This window comes from Arvicola amphibius, chromosome 18 (assembly GCF_903992535.2).
Source record: "Arvicola amphibius chromosome 18, mArvAmp1.2, whole genome shotgun sequence".
Classification (NCBI taxonomy): Eukaryota; Metazoa; Chordata; class Mammalia; order Rodentia; family Cricetidae; genus Arvicola; species Arvicola amphibius.
Genome location: NC_052064.1, coordinates 24557679 through 24575057, shown reverse-complemented (window position 1 = coordinate 24575057; position 17379 = coordinate 24557679). Strand labels below are relative to the sequence as shown.

At 44.4% G+C, this 17379-nt stretch overlaps 1 protein-coding gene across 1 annotated transcript in view; it reads left to right on the top strand.

Moving 5' to 3' along the window:
- Stat4 (signal transducer and activator of transcription 4) overlaps nt 1-17034 on the top strand; it is an 89062-nt gene extending 72028 nt beyond the window's left edge. Inside the window, exons 15-24 of the mRNA XM_038315323.2 lie at nt 5280-5363; nt 6951-7049; nt 8888-9023; nt 10387-10436; nt 10648-10742; nt 11435-11571; nt 11789-11980; nt 14243-14309; nt 14701-14809; nt 16036-17034. Of these exons, the coding sequence (XP_038171251.1) occupies nt 5280-5363; nt 6951-7049; nt 8888-9023; nt 10387-10436; nt 10648-10742; nt 11435-11571; nt 11789-11980; nt 14243-14309; nt 14701-14809; nt 16036-16062 (996 nt within the window). The 3' untranslated portion in view covers nt 16063-17034. The remainder of the gene's footprint in view (nt 1-5279; nt 5364-6950; nt 7050-8887; nt 9024-10386; nt 10437-10647; nt 10743-11434; nt 11572-11788; nt 11981-14242; nt 14310-14700; nt 14810-16035) is intronic.
- Nucleotides 17035-17379: the final 345 nt, after the last annotated feature.

Genomic DNA, 17379 nt, shown 5'->3' with positions numbered 1-17379 from the left:
CTTGGCATCTCTCAAGTGACCAGACTCTGAAGCTAGCTCTCTAATCCCATGAAATAAGCATTCCCCGGAAATGACCTTTCTCCCAGGTCCTTACAGAAGAGAGGCAGAAGCTCCTTCCCCTACCCCTGCCCTCGCTGAGTGCAGCAGCATCTGTTCAGTATCCTCACCGTATGTACATGCTGAGAAAGCTTTCATTCACATGAGTCTGTGTCTGTGGGCTCTCCTGTGATTGTACCGTTAGCGCTCTCCTCTCATGGGCTGTCCCGTGATTGTACCGTTAGCGCTCCACTCACGGGCTCTCCTGATTGTACCATTAGCGCTCCGCTCATGGGATCGCCCATGATAGTACCGTTAGCGCTCCGCTCATGGGCTCCTGTGATTGTACAGTTAGCTCTCTCTGCTCATGGGATCTACCGTGATTGTACCTTAGCGCTCACCACTCATGGGCTCTCCTGTTGATTGTACAGTTAGCTCTCTCCATACATTATTTGCCAGCATGCAAGCCAGTTCTTAGTTTTCTTTTTGTTTTTAAGATAGATAAATATTTTGTGATAGATAAATATTTGTTAAAAGGATTGTCTCCCTAAGTATTGCAGTTTTGCCTGTGCCGTTACGTAGGTTCTAGCTTATTAAACAAGCAAAGACCTAGACTTGGGGTGCACACCTGTAATCTCAATACTCCAAAACAGAAAGGAGGAACGGGAGAAGACTTCAGGGTCTTAGTTCCTTTGCTCACGGCGCTGGAAGCCAGCCTAGGCCACAGGGCACCCATCTCAAGTAATCAGACAAGCAAACACAAAGGAACAAACAGGCTTGTTTTCTTCCTGGAGGATTTAAGCGTTGGTTCATATTGTCTGGGTTTCCAGGATGCGCTACTGGACAGTCGGCAGCAAAAGCAATAAGGACAGACTGAGGGATCAACTCCAGGACCGTGAAACTGCCTAGTGTCTGGCTTGGACTGCATTGACAAAATAACAAAGGCTTTGACTGACGGCCGTGGAAGTGTTGGAAATTAATGATGCATTGCTCTGTCAGACTTTTTATTCCGTCCTGTGTATTGAATATTGGCCTCATTGCCATATTTTGACGTCACTGTGCATCCTAAGGGAGCAGGGGATTTCGAGTGAACAACATACATTGGTTAGGATCACCAAGAAATGTTCTTGTCATCCAGATTTAAAAAAACAAAACCCTAAAGCATGAGATTTTCCTCAAAGTTAATGGACAACTCCGGTGGTCATTGCTCTGGTTGTAGAAGCTTTCTTCTACTCTCTTTTTAAAAATTAAAATACAATAAAGCCATTTCCCTTCTCCCTCCTACCCCTTTATGCCCCTAGCACTGCTGCCTCCCAAATACGTGTGTGTGTGTGTGTGTGTGTGTACTCCAAGACCTACATTTGGATGCTAAACACATGTGTCACAACTTTTCAAAAGAGGAGAAAAATATCCATAATGAGCTATTACATGCATGCTTACTAATATGAATTTAGCTACCTACCAAAATGGGTGGGCAAGCTGGGAGGCAGGGCTTTCCTGCTCCCCCAAGTGGAAACAGCTCTGAGGTGCTGAATTAATTAATCAGTTAAGTTAGGTGACAGCTGTGTGTAGGAGGCTAGGCCACATTGTAACAATTTGTTAACTTGGTTTATGGTTATTAAATATTTAAACATGCTAGCATTGAGCTTTCATTTGCCTGCTTGCAGGAAGCCTCTCAAATAATTTGCACATACTTATCTAACCTTGAACTGGATAAAAAAAAAAAATGAAGACCACCCCTTTGCAAACATCCAATGAAAATTTAGGTTTCCCAGTCATCCTGGTGGTGTGCTTGTACAGAGTAAGCATCTTTCTCATCGTTAGGGAGGTTTTTCTCTTCTTTACAGTTTGGTGCAGTTTGGAGTCCTAATAGTAGCCAGGTCCTTGGACTTATGCCCAACCAAAGGGACTGCAATAGACTTCCGTGCTGTGTGGGGAAGGGAAATGGGCTCGTTGTTATGTTCACCGCTAAGAATACTGTGAGCGGTTGTCCAAGGGACTTGCAAACGGTATTTACTACACACGGCTTTCTGTTAATCTGCTGCAAAATGACACGGTGTGCACATCTCACTCCATCCGGGCAACCAAGCCTGCGACGACCTTCCAGCCCACGGAAGAGAGGCCGTTTTCCCTCTGTGCTTTCTTTGGATGAACACATCCTACGTTTGACGTGCTCAGCAGCACCTACGTTCTCTCATGGAATTCTTATTCGCATCCTGTTTGGCTAATTTCCTATCTTAAAATGAATGCAGAGGGCTCAGAATTGCTGTTGACCCTTGGTGCTATTCCTCCACTTCTCCCGGGGTGGTCCTGTCCTCTGATCTCACCTGGCTTTTGAAGTTTAGACAAGTCCGTTTCTCTCTCACTTGTTCCTGGACTTGTTTTATGAACGGTGTGAGCTTTCTATCACAAAACTAGCCAGGTCCCTTTGGAGACTAAATGAAATGTTAATGGGCCACATCAAGAATAATTGCTTCCCAAATTCTATCTGTAGTTCCTGTTAAAACGCCTGAGCCAGACACCCCATTTTTCTAATAGGCTTCTAACGATGGCAGTTCTGCCGGTTGTAGGCATAGTGAAGTACTGTAGGGTGCCATCAGAGGAAAAAAAAATGGCAATTTCTCTCCCAGTCAGTCCCACCTAAACCCCTCTCTCGAATGCACTGTTGAGCTGTGAATATAATTCTTATTTCTTGCGTTTTTAAATTTTTCCTATTAAATTCCTAAATTGTTTCCTGAGTACAGGATTAAGTTAGGACTTTTTATGGGGAGTATTCATACGTATAAATTTCCCTCTACTTTCATAATATTATACAAAGTAATTACAATTATATAAAACTTAACATCTGAGTCAAGCTGCTTACTATGGTTGCATTCCCGTTCTTGCACTGCTTCCGGTTTTCTCGGGACATAGTGGTTCCTTGAGTTTTCACTTACTTCATTTAAGGACCTGTCACTCATTCAGCCCCAAACTTTCCATCAGAACGAGAAGATCTCTCATTTACAGTCAAACATGGTGATCTGAGTGTTTCTCTTTTCCTTTTCTCCCATGGCTAGCAGTATCCCCCATCCTCATATTAGTGAAGATTTTTGTCAGTTAAAAAATTCAGTTTTCATCTGGTTTGGGCTGCCATTTCTCCCTCCCATCCTACCCATTCATCTTCCAATTCTGTTGTATAATTACTTGGTTTGTTTGGTTTGAATGTTTGATTTTCTTTTCTATGTTAAAGTTCTTTTGATTTCTCTGCTAGGGATCTCTTCCCGTTATTCTGGCTAGGTCTATGTCCTCCTCTTTCTTAGCTATTTCTTTTGATTTTATTAGAAGAATTCTTGCAACAGTTTTCAGAAAGAAGGTTTGTAGGAACCAGCTTCCAGAGGCTTTCAGTGGGCACACTTGACTGCTAATTTGGATAGGCATAAAATACTGTACTAGAAATAACTATTCATATTTTTTAAAAAAAATGGTATTCTAGTTATTTTGTGTTCGGATTCTCTCTGCTTTTTAAAACAATGTATTTATTTGTATTTTATGTGCATCAGTGCTTTGACTGCATGTATGTCTGTGTGAGAGTGTCAGATCTTGGAGTGATAGACAGTTGTTAACTACCATGTGGGTGTTGAGATTTGAACCCAGGTCCTCTGGAAGAGCAGTCGGTACTCTTAACCTTTGTGGTACTTCATTCCTGTACTCCTGACCCTTAGACTTTCCATTTACTCTCTGGTTTATGGAAATTTACAGTGTCGGGTTGGTTGCCGTGCACCGCGCCCCCGTGTCTGCACTCTGTGCGCTATTACCCAGTTACAGAGCTTCGGGCAAGGGGCTGGAGGTTAAAATACACAGACACACAGACAGACAGACAGACAGACAGACAGACAGCAACATGGGTCATCCTTGAATTCCCCAAGAATGCCCCCTTTATTGTGTTCAGGGGCAGATTATATAAAGATAGCCACGCCCTAGCCAAACCCACCAGAAACCACTCTCCTGCCATCAGGAACTCCTGAAGGTCTCATGCTCAGAACAGCTGTAGGCACTCAGATCAGGGAATTACAAGAAATTCAGGATCTGGGGTCTCGCTGCTCCCAACAGTTGGTATGACTTTTTGTCTATCCATTGTGACTGGCATCCTTGGACCCTTTATATGGTTGCTTGGCACAGAGCAGTGGCAATATCCACTCGTTACAATGGGGTCATTTTTCATTTATTTGTTGGGCAAACTGAGCTTGGCATGCAGTCTTTACTTTTTACAAAATGGTTTGCTTTTTGACTTCAGAGGTTTGGTTGGCTTGGGGTTTTTTGTTTGTTTGTTTGTTTCGCACCTGTATTTCATGTGAGAGACTGTCAAATGTCTAATGATCATTAGCGTGATGTTACACAACTGACCATAGAACCCACTTAGAAGCCCTGTGTGTAGACTGAGTCTTCAGAATCAAGGATGAATTCTTAGGAGCTGGCTGCTTCTTGGGGAGCAGCTCCTGGAAGGTAATAGCTGTGAGCTTGCCTTTGGTCTGGTCCACAACCGCGTGTATTTCCTGATGTCAAGTGCAGACGGGAGTAGACTTCAGCACAGACTCCTGCAGAGTCCTTCTCCCGTCACTTGGCAGTGCACAACTGCCCATACATTGTCTTCTACCCAGAATGCAAAGTCTTCTAATTCCACTGACTCATCTGCTCTGAAGAGAAAACCTCTTGTCACTTGGGCAGGCCAAGGGGTGGCGTAGACGTCCCTGCATGGGCCAGGGCTCTTCGCTTGCCTGTTAGGGCCCCCTTTTCAACTTCAGAGCAGTTAGGGGCTTCGAACCTCTTCCAACTTTTCCACACTTCCCTGCCTCTCACTGGGAATCTGAATGACAACTTAGATTTTACTGAAATCTTATTAAAGTTTCTGAAGCAAACAGAAGAAAATGTCTGTATCTCGCATGCCATCTTTAACCAGAGCTATCTTGATATCTTTCCCAATCAATTCATTATGAGATTATAAGTTTTTCTACAGATGCATAAATGAGTGGCTTATTAGAATAAGGAATGACTTATCATTTCAACTACTGAAAATATACCAGAGTTTTAAAAACTCATGCTTTGGAAACTCAAAGTCATGGTTTGTGGAAAAGAAGATTTCTTTAACTTTACCTTATTTTAAAACAATAATATGGATTTTTTTGATAACATTTAATTTGTTAATTTATATATCTCTACTAGAAAAACTGTCTTTGTAAGAAAAGAATTCATTTGTTTCCCCGTAGGGCTGCCACATGGTGACAGAGGAGTTACACTCCATAGCCTTTGAGACCCAGATATGCCTCTACGGCCTCACTATTGACTTGGAGGTAAGTGTCTCCTCACTAGTAAGATCCACAGCAACAAGTCAGCATTTATAGTGAAAGCTCAATCATGAGAGGCTGTTGTTTGTTCTTCACATATTATTTTAAAAAACACTGTGTCAAATATCCACTAAAAAGTTAAGATGCCATCCTGGTTAAATAAAAAATGATTTAAAAAAAAAAAGTTGTGACTAGTCAATATAGGTGGGCTAATTTGTTATCCACATTTTTATTATCTTCCGAATTATGAATATTCAATAGAAAGCATACAGAGAAATAACCATCCTTGGACTGTGTCATATCATGATATATTTTCAAAAATGTGAGATGTATATTAAAATCTCTTGGAAAGCTTCTCTGCTGTTATGAGCAGAGGAGAGTGGTAGGGATGTTGGTGGTATGTCATTTTATGATCATCTAACAGTAGCCATGAACTCTAAGAGTTCATGGCTTTGGAGGGTTAAACTGAACGCATTAATTATGAGCTCTTTAAAGTCAGGGCACCATGAGTTGCGTGTCCACCATTGCCTGTACACAATTCCTAGCCCATGCTAAAGCCCCCATATATGTTGAATAGACAAGCCAGGGTAGCCATTAGTGCTCCATTTCAGGTAGCCTGAGTGTGTTGTTTTAGATTCTGCCTTTTCATCTTTGTATGAAGCATTCAAATGTGTGTAAAATCCTCCACATCTTTCCCCTAAGCCTCCATAAGCTGCCTGGTTCCTCAGCTCCTGGGTATTTTACTAGCCACAGGAATTTTCTATTAGGAAGGGACGGATGTTCCATTATTAGCCTCCCGGGCTAGTCTGTGAAAGCCTGTCTACTTGGTACCATAGAAAACCACAATGATGGGTTGGAGAGAGGGCTCAGAGGTTAAGGGCACTGCTCTTCCAGAGGTTCTGAGTTCTAGTCCCAATAACCACATGGTGGCTCACAACCATCTGTAATGTGTTCCGGTGCTCTCTTCTGGCCTGCAGTGCAGGCATACATATAGGCAGAATGCTGTATACACAATAAATAAACAAATATAAATAAATAAATAAATAAGAGAGAAATGAAGGAAGGAAGGAAGGAAGGAAGGAAGGAAGGAAGGAAGGAAAAAGAAAGAAGAAAACCATGTTGACGATAGTACTAACTGTTCTTTAGAAGCAGGCGGGGCAGCTCCAACTCCCCATACTGCACCTCTCTCGCTTTAAACAAAACTCCCAATTCCACAGTATGGACTTTAATTAGGCACCAGGTCATAATCGGATCTTAGTGGCTCATTCCCAAAGTAACTTTCAGATCAAATTCTTTAGCACAGCTTAAAAGGATGACGATTACTAAATCTTCACCAAAACCACTTGGGTTGTGTTTGCGGCATTGTGTGGCATAAGGAAGTGCTGTCATTTCTCAATGTCAAGGAAGACAGTGAGGACACTGCCTGGTTGCTAGCGTCCCGTGCTCAGAAGTTCTTCACGTGGCGCCTGGGTTACCAGGATGGGAAGAAGGGGGCTTTTAAGTTGAAATGGCCTTCTAGAAGAGAAGGTCAGGAGTAGCAGCAATGCAAGTTTGGACTACCTGTAATAACTCCTTTTTTTTTTTTCTAATTAGACCAGCTCATTACCTGTAGTGATGATTTCTAATGTCAGCCAACTGCCCAATGCTTGGGCATCCATCATTTGGTACAACGTGTCGACAAATGACTCCCAGGTAAGGTTCCTATCCCTATCTCTCCGTTTTTCATCCTGTTTAACTTTTCCTCCCAACTCTGTGTAAGCCCTGTTAGGTTAAGGTGTCCTGCTCGAACTGAGCAGGGTGGCACACATCTAGAATCCAAGCCCTTGAAGGTCTCAGGCAAGAAGACTGTGATCTGAAGCCAATCCGAGTCTAACCCGGGCTACGTAGCAAGATCCTGCCTCAGAGAGAATGATAATAATGAAGGGGAGGAGGTCGTGTGTTCTTACAGACTTGTACTCCGAGAGTTCTGACCAGTGACCATGACAGACACTGGTTATTTCTGAACTCTTGACCAGTCCCAAGACTGTGGATTCGAAGGCTGTCCTGGTTCTACCAGGGAAATATCTGGCTCCAGAATTTTCTAACTGCTGTCAGAACTTGCTACCTGACTACCTTAACCTCTGGGCACCTTTTCTCGGTCTCTTCTAGAAAGGCACAGAATTAGTTTCCAAATAAGTAGCCAGGATAGCCACCAATCTTGCCTGAGCTCTGACAGGACAAATGTTGTACTTGGTTAGGTATAGATTTGCACCTTTCTAAGTTTAGGCTGGACTTTAGTGCCACCTGGTGGTTCTTTGAGGCACTTGCCCAAAATGGACTTTAGTCACTGTGCCAGTATAGACGGTTTTTAATGAAAACCAGGGAATTGAAAAAAAAAAAAATTATTTCACACTCCTTCTTGCTCTGTTCTTAAGACGGAGAAAACAGAACTCCAGACTGTGTGTTGTGTTGCCAAGTATTAGTTCCAGAAGAAGCAGTTCAAATAAAACCTTCCTTCTTTATTCAAACCCGTTTCTGCTAGAAGACTTCTTTCCTCTAGGTGACTGTGTAAGAAATGATCACTAAATAGGGCAGCTTTCAGTGCCTTTTCCCTTCAATGCAATATTCCTAAAAGGGAACCATGCAGAAAATGGCTCAGTCTTATTCACCCTCATCCCCAGATGCCCGGGCACCTGAGACAGAACAACTGCAAAGAAGAAGCCTGCCGAGGGCTAAGATCCCTCTTGGGTCAAAGAATCCACCGGCCAATTCTCTGGTCTTTAAAGCCAAGAGCCCTTGGCACTGTATGACTCTTCCCTTTAAGAGCTATGTGTCTGCTCATCTCTTCCAACTATGGGGCATGGGAGGAAAGTGGGGTGCCTCCGTCCTCCAGCTTCAGGGCAGCACCTCACTTTGTCCTTGGCAGCATCAGCTAGGAAGCCCCAGAGGCCGCCATGCGCACCCTTCCCAGAACAGCTGGGCTGCCGTGTGATATCTGGACACCGAGGTCACAGCCTCCTCATGAAGCCAAACCGAGCAGCTAAGGCTGACTTATTAATTCAGTCTCCCTTCAGACTCCGAGCTCTATGCCTTCATTAGACTGTCCTCCTTGGCTATTCTCCAGATGCCCTTCTCAAAGAGAGAATAGTGTCCCCAGAAACCCTTCCACTCCCCTCCTCCTCTTCCCATCTTGTGATCTTTGCTGGATGCAGTGCCCTCTTTCATGATGAGCTAATTGAACATGTCTATGTGGAATAGTATTTCAGGGAAGGTCATCTGTATGGTTACTGCCAGGCAACAGCTACCTGTATAAGCTGATTGCTGGTTGAGTTGGTGGTTCAGAGAACGTTGGGAGATGGCAAGTGATTCCATCAGCAAAGATAGATCCCCAAGTTGTATTATATGAGGGAACACAGGCACGGAAAAGCCCAGTCTTAACAATCTGTGTTGTTGACTTCGCTTGCCCCCGACTTTAAATCAGGGCAGCGATGTATTCAGTGTGGTATTCCCCCATGCAATTAACAGATATCGTCTCCGTGACTCTATTTCAGAACTTGGTTTTCTTCAATAATCCCCCGTCTGTCACTCTGAGTCAACTCCTGGAAGTGATGAGCTGGCAGTTTTCGTCCTATGTTGGCCGCGGCCTTAATTCAGACCAGCTCAACATGCTGGCGGAGAAGCTCACCGGTGAGGGCAGACAGGCGCGGAGGGTTTGAAAGCAGTCGCGCTACTACCGTTGAGAGTTCTGGCGATTGTCGCGCTTTACTGAATGCCTACTGGATATCGTCAGGCACAGGCCCAAGTGTTTTTCTCCCTTTAATCCCCGCAGTGTTCCTTGGGGCTAACGGTATTTATTGTACTGATTTGAGGAGGCTGGGGCTCAGAGGTCGCAGCCTCACTCGGCAGCTAGGAGGCAGCAGCGCCCCGCTGTGAGCCCGACTCTGCAGCCAGTCCCTTCCATTCACACTCTGGTTCCCTGGAGTCCTTAAACCACTTCCTCTGAATTGGCTGTGAAGCATTCACGTTGCCATTAACTAACTAGAACTGGCCGGGCCAAGTACAGGAAATGGAACAGAAACTCAAAGACACCAAGAATGACCGAATTCCTCACATTACAGAAGCTTCTGTGTCTAGACTGCACAGATGCCATCAGCAGCCCTTCCTGTACTAATAGCAGTCGAAGCTTTACCCAGATTTCTTACGGACACCTGAATTTTGATAAGCAAGCGCCCTGAGCACCCGGGAGAGCTCGCATTGAGTCTGGATGTGTTTGCAGATAAACTACTACCAAGGTTTGATCTGCACAGAATCCGGGGCAGCAGCAGAATGGCTCAAGGGATGCTGGCTTGCTTGCCACACACACCCATTGGCTCATCAGCCGGCATTCAGATACATCTGCTCTTTTGGACAATTTAAACACTTACCAAATACAACTTTTTATCTTGAATTCATAAACAGCAGTGGTAGGTGTTGGCAAATTTTTGTTAATGAGTAGCTAATGCTTTTAAGTATATTAGTACGTTAGTAGCAATAGTATAGATTAGCATGGATTGCAACTGTAGTCTTAGGCTCTTTAGCAAATTATCCACAGAAAATGGAGTTTTCTTCGAATCTAGAGAGTATTAATAGCGTTCTAGATCGAAATAGTTGTTGGCTGCTTGTTACCTATGATTTCCAAGCTTATTGGGCAAGTCACTACCCTTTGGCTGTTACTACTGTCCCCAATCAATGTCACGCTGTCCCCACAGCCCCTTGTCCTCCACTGTCCTTCCTCCCTGGGATGGCTTCTCTGGGGTCGCCCTCTGCCAACTTATTCCCCCATTCCTGGAGCGTCCTAAAGCTGTCCCTGGCTCCTCCCTCACAAAGCTGTCTATGAGATACCGAACCTCTCAGGCACGGGCACTGCACTCACATTTATCTTACGTATGTCTCCATTGTAAGTCCTTCTGAGACGCTTACAATGGAGAAGGGCGAGAAGCCAGGCCGGGCACAGAACAGAAAGTCCCACTCTTGTTAAATTTTTCTGTTTATTTTTTTTCTTTCATTTTAGTCCAGTCTAACTACAGCGACGGTCACCTCACCTGGGCCAAGTTCTGCAAGGTACAAACGGGGGCGGGGGTGTCGCTTAGGAAGCTCTTTGTCATGGTGCTGCTTTTCTGCGGCTCCGTGCCATTGCCAATGCTTTGGAGGAGTTCCCGGATAAGGGTAACCCTAACAGAAGGTCCTGTCCTGCTCAAAAGTTAGGGTGGGTTCTATCGGGGTGCGGTTTAAGTCACTGGCCTTGTCCATGTGTGTGCCTTCTTCCTGATAGGAACATTTGCCTGGCAAAGCGTTTACCTTCTGGACCTGGTTGGAAGCAATATTGGACCTGATTAAAAAGCACATTCTGCCCCTGTGGATTGATGGGTGAGTTCCCAGGCTCTGCTTTTCTTATGAGTACTTTTTTTTTTTTGCTTTAATTATCTTGTTTCCATGCTGGGCAGTGGTGGCATACGTCTTAATCCCAGCATTCAGGTGGCAGAGGCAGGATGATCTCTGTGAGTTCAAGGCCAGCCTGGTCTACAAGAGCTAGTTCCAGGACAGGTTCCAAAGCTACAGGGAAAACCTGTCTCAAAAAAAAAAATCAAATTTTTAATTAATTAATTAATTTCCCCCATTTCTTCTTTAAAGTGTGTTTAGGGGGAAAACACAATTGTGGTTTCTTCAGAGAGTAACCTATAATAATATATTGTGCATCTATACTATCTGCATGTATTGTATAATATGCGTGTGTTGCATAAGGCTATCAGAGTTCAGTACAGTTGCTTGTGTTAGGTCTATTCTTTTTTTAAAAAAATATTTATTTATTTATTATGTATACAATATTCTGTTTGCGTGTATGTCTTCAGGCCAGAAGAGGGCGCCAGACCTCATTACAGATGGTTGTGAGCCACCATGTGGTTGCTGGGAATTGAACTCAGGACCTTTGGAAGAGCAGGCGGTGCTCTTAACCACTGAGCCATCTCTCCAGCCCATGGGTCTATTCTTTATGAATGAAATCGGTGGAGATGTAACGACAATCAGATGAGACTATGCCTTGCCCCTTGCTCTAATTTTAGGTACATCATGGGCTTTGTAAGCAAAGAGAAGGAGCGGCTTCTGCTCAAGGATAAAATGCCCGGGACATTCTTGTTAAGATTCAGTGAGAGCCATCTTGGAGGGATCACCTTCACCTGGGTGGACCACTCTGAAAACGGTACGTCGTGGCACTCCCTCACTGGCTTGAACAGGAATTGGTCCACTTGTCCTGTAGCCGGGTACCTGTGAGTTCTGAAAGCCCGTGTTGCACGCTTTACCGCGTGTACAGCCTGCACTAATGGGACTCCAGAAGGGCACACCTTTTAGCTATGGAGATAATGCGGGTCGAGGAATGACCACGGAGAACCTGAATATTCCAGTTTCTGTGCTTTCAGGAGAAGTGAGGTTCCACTCTGTGGAACCCTACAACAAAGGGCGGCTGTCAGCTCTGCCGTTCGCTGACATTCTGCGAGACTACAAGGTCATCATGGCCGAAAACATCCCCGAGAATCCTCTCAAGTACCTCTACCCTGACATTCCCAAAGACAAAGCCTTTGGCAAACACTACAGCTCCCAGCCTTGCGAAGGTCTGTGTTTACTTTTCTCATGAGATTTTGGGAAGTGATGTCATAACAGAGAAATGGGAAGGAAGTTCCTCTTTTTTATTACTTTGATGTTGCAATGTCCCAGGGTCCAATGGGGGTAATGAATTACCATGTCAGTGATTAGTAGAGTAACATTCATGGCTACAACGGACTTCACCATGGCCAGACCAGCTCTTTGTAGAGTCTGGAGTTCATCCCCCTTAAGACAGGAGTGAAGCACTAGTCATAAAAACTCAGAGAGAGAAATTGGGGCTCAACCTGAAGACCCAAAAAGCAAAGCAGCCAGCCACTGGCTCTTACCTCGACCTCAGTCCGAAATGGCGATCCTGCCTCCGGGAATCTCAGGATGAGACTGACTGAGAGCTGTCTCCTCCCGTTTTATGTTCCTTCTCTAGTGCTGGGATTAAAGGAATGCACCACTGGGATTAAAGGCACGCATTACCTGGTTTCTATGGCAAACCAGTATGGCCACTGGCATTAAAGGTGTGTGTTATGGTGACCTGGTCTGTAAGCCTGGCCAGTGTGGCTGTTTTGCTCTCTGAACTTCAGGGAAGCTTTAATTATTAAAATAAAAATGTAATGCCACTACACGGGAGTGCTGATGGCTGCAAAGCTTTCGGGGAAATGCAGCAGTCCGTAGTCCTGTATTTTGCAAAGAAACTTTGAGAGTGAAGAGTTAAGTTTTTCACTCTACCGTGATCTCTCTCTCTCTCTCTCTCTCTCTCTCTCTCTCTCTCTCTCTCTCTCTCTCTCTCTCTCTTTCTCTCTCTCTCTCTCTCTCTCTGTGTGTGTGTGTGTGTGTGTGTGTGTAAGACAGAGAGAGGCTAGGGATGGAACTCAGGCTCTGACGAATGCTGGACAAATAATCCAGCTCTGAATCACATACCCCATCCGGCCTCACTGGCATCCTTACTCAGAGTGTTTCTTCTTTACGTAAGAAGAGACATGGGGCTCCCTGCTTCACTCTCCTGCCTCGCCAGACTCTCCTTCTATGTCTCCTAAAGTCCTAGAAGAGTAGCTATCCCAATAGACATTCAACGATATCGAATACATAAAAAAATCATACAATTAGCTGCCTGAGGTAAGGGGCTCCCCGTGCTCTCTCATGAATGCACAGTTGGCCTCTCTATTCGTGGTTCCCACATCTTATTCATCCCACCAGACATCAAAAAGAGGTTTTCGAGATTGCAACGGCACTGAAGGTGTAGACCTTTTCTTGTCTTCCTTCTATAAGCAGTATAGGATGACAGCTCTTGAAACAGCGTCTATGCTGAAGCAGTATTGTAGGCAACCAGGAAAGGATGTAAAGCATACAGAAAGGTGTGCTTAGATCCAAAGCAAATGCAGCGTGATTGTACACACAGGATCGAAGCACAGTAGACTGACTCTCAGGGTTCCTAGAGCCCAGTGCCCTACAGGCGCCAAGGGATAACAGCATGGAGTCTCTAAGGCTCTTCAGCTGTAGTGAATAGCGGAATAATTAAAGCTGGGACACCGTACTGGCTTTCGATTGGCATGGCGCACCTGGGAAGACCAAGGTTTACCCGTTACCGGTACTATGGTACTATGGTACTATGTGGTTATCATGGTGTAATGTTATTTCCAGGCAAGCTGATATCCATGCTTCAAAACCTCTGGGTAGTAATGAGTTTATGACCGGTGTTTGAATGAAAAGAATTCTGTTCCTACGTGTGTCAGCCAAAGACTAAGGTTTGTTGGGCTTACATTTTGGAAGGTGCCAGTCTCTAGAGGTTAATTCCATTACCTTTTGGTAGGCCTGCCATGAGACCTCATGATGGGACTGTGTGACCAAGACGCAGAGAAGAGGCTGGCGTCTCAATATTCCTTATAAAGCACACTCCTAATGAGTTTCCTTCGTCAGGCTCCACATTTTAACTATCCCCAGGTGCCCCACAGACTGACAACCACACTATGGCACTATAAATTTCCCAATGTACAAATGAATTGGATATTACTGCCACACTTAAAGGGCAGACGACCAAGCCGTCTCAACTATCCTCAGACATCTTAGAGTCGTTAATATGTGAAGTCGTATCAGCCTGCCAAGGGCTTTGTTGATTGCCTATGCATTTCAAGTTCACCTGGGTGGCTATTTTGTGAATTACAAGACAAACATATTATTTATTTTCTTCTGCGCATTGTAGACATTTTCCCAGATGCTCGATTTCCAACTTTATCAATAATGTTAACATTTCTTCCCAACATTGTACCTTTCTTTTTCAGTTTCAAGACCAACAGAACGGGGAGACAAAGGTTATGTCCCTTCGGTTTTTATCCCCATTTCAACGATGTAAGTAACGTTAGTCACACGTATAATATTTATTGTTGAATTGATTTTTTTTTTCAAAAGGCTTTCCTAAATGATTTAAGGGCCCATCAGAGTACATATAACTGAAGATAAAGCATTTTGAATGCCCAATAAGCATTTTATGTCTCATTTCTTTGAACACATAAAGCGAGTCTTCAGGGCACACTCTCCCGTCTATTAAGGCCGGAATTATAAAGCTGCATTTTTTTTATATGCCATGTATTGCATAGCAGATTGAATGCCCTGATAGGAGATGATGAATCAGACAGCTCATTGCCACAAAGAGATGAAGAGTTAGATGAGCCCCGGACACAGCAGGCTACCATGAGCTGTTGTTATAATCCTTGTAATATTCTCCTGTTATCTCTTTAAGCCGAAGCGATTCCACGGAGCCACAGTCTCCTTCAGACCTTCTCCCCATGTCCCCGAGTGTATACGCTGTGCTGAGAGAAAACCTGAGCCCCTCCACGATCGAAACCGCAGTACGTCCTCCCGTCTCTCAATGGTCTGGGGTGTTGGCAATGAAACAAAGGCGCCAAGCGAATCACGGGGTTGCGGCACCGCCTGGGCAAGGAGAAAGCACAGTTGCTAGCACAAATCCAAGAGCCTATAACAGACGGTGCTGCTTATGTGGCATGCAGGTTGCTAAATACTGGAGTTTGCGAGAACTGCCTTATGGTGTTTGCCACAAAACCAGAGGGCCAAAGATGCCTACTCTTCTCTCCCTGGCCCAGCCAAGGTCTATAAGTCTCCTTTGGCAGTTACCTTAAGAAATTCAGGAACCACAAGTTCCAGTTTCTCTTGGTTGTTGCACAGTCTGTTCCTATGGCCCTAGATCACGAAGGACAATCAAAGCATAAATGTTTTAATAATTTATTTAACTTTATTTTATGTGCATTGGTGTGAAGGTGTTAGATCCCCTGAAACTGGTGTAACAGACAATTGTGAGCCGCCATATGGGTGCTGGGAATTGAACCCAGGGCCTCTTGAGCAGCCAGTGCTCTTAACCACTGAGCCATCTCTCCAGCTCAAGCATAAGTATTCTTTTGAGAACTGTGTCCCCATCTATAACGTTACTTGGGATGTTTTCTATTTGTTCCCATCCCCCAATGCTGTCAAAGGGTTCGCCACTCCCAACTTACCAAATGTGAAATACATCAGAGAGAAACCTTGCAGGGATCTGGATGCCCGGGAAGCTGCTACCTGGCTAGAAGTCGAACAGTATTCAGTTCTTTAAGAATTCCAAAGATGGACAGTCCTTGCTTGCCCTGCATGGCTTAGCCCAATGTTGGATGTCCTGAATATACCAAGTTATTTAGATCCAACTGAACTTTTGCTACATTTTATACCTATTTTTAGGTTTTAATTATTTAAATAATAATTAATATTACTATGTTTAGTGTGATGAATGGATTTGGGGTTTGTAATTATCGTGTGTGTTTCTGTGTTGAACTCGGGCTTTTGAGGCGATTGCTTTCACCCAATGAGCCACTTTGCCTGCCCCGTGAGTAGACTTCTTAACACAGTTTTTAATCTACTCAAATTACTCTTATTTCAGACTGATCAGACCCAGCTACTCTAATGAATTCTTAGTTAACCAGTAGAAAGATTACAGATTGTTTGGTAGACAAAAGAGTATTTGTTCCCTCAAAACTGATTTATTTCCAAAATAGCTTCCTTAACAATCATTTTCCATTTTCAATTTTAGATGAAGTCTCCGTATTCTGCTGAATGACAGACAGCATAAAGCGACTCTTTACAGAAGAGAGCAATTGACAATGGGGATTGTTCTTGGCCAAAGACCACAATTTATTTCTTCAGCTTTGTAAATACCGGTTTCTAGAAAATGGTAGAAGTCTGAAGCTTTCCTCTCACCCCAACTGGGAGTGCAGTGACCAGAATGCAAAAAAAAAAAAAAAGCAAAAAACCCTAAAGCTTCAGATAAACGTACAAGAAGACAGCTTTAAGAAACCAGTGTTAGCAACAATATAACAGAAGACATCCTTGCATGCATTTGTTTCTGATTTCTGATTTTATTTCTCAGGTTTTATTAATGATTTGGCTCTGAAAGCCATGTTAACATTTCGGGTGGGTCGAGAATACAGTATCATGCCTGAATTAGTCAAAACCACAGGAAGGGTTAGCGGAAAACCAGATAAGAATCATTAAAGTAGATCCCAGATGTGGGGAATGATGGGGCATGAACAGCATGACTCACAGGGGTGAATCATGAAGCCTCCAGATTGCCAGTGCAGCTCCAGCATATCTGTGATGCTCATGGCTACCAGTGCCCCTACAGGGATGGGTCTCTCAGTAGGAAGAAGGATCCAGAGTCATCTCTGTAGGTGGGCAAATGCACTAACATTAAAGGCACTGCAAGTGGACAGATGGGTAAAAAGTCTTAGGAAATGAAGGCTGGGAAGCAAATAACAGCCTGGACCTCGGATTCCTGACGTCACCTGGAGGTTGCATACTTTACATCTCTAGAACACGTCAGACTGAAGGGGTTCAGCAATCCCTTCTGATTCCACGAGTCTCTGGTCCTGGTAACTTAACTACAGAAGAGCAAGGCGTTTGAGTCTCACTGGTGGAGAGAAGGGAGGTGCTTTGCTGACTGGCACTGTGGGTACAGAAGTTGCAGGTGTACTTTGGGCAGCAGTTCAGCCTAACTGTGGTCTGTGATGTCATTGCTTCCTCTGCCTTTGGCCGTTCCAGGCATATGTATTCATTCTCTCTCTCTCTAACACACACACACACACATACACACACACGCACACACACACAGCCAATTACCCTTGTCTTTGCTACTCGCTCACATCCCCCACTAAGCCATAGGCTGTGTCTGTGGAGCAGCCCTAGTCCCAAGCCTGTCCTTTACCCCTTTGTCCCTCTTGGTAGTCTTTAGTGTGTGGCTGATAAGGACCACATCACCTTCAGGACATTCTCAGTTCCTGCTGTCTTCTGGGAGTCAGCTTCCTGAAGTCAACTGAAACTGACCATCGAATCGACGGAAATCCTATAAATTTGGGCAGCACAGTGATCTGTTTTCTAG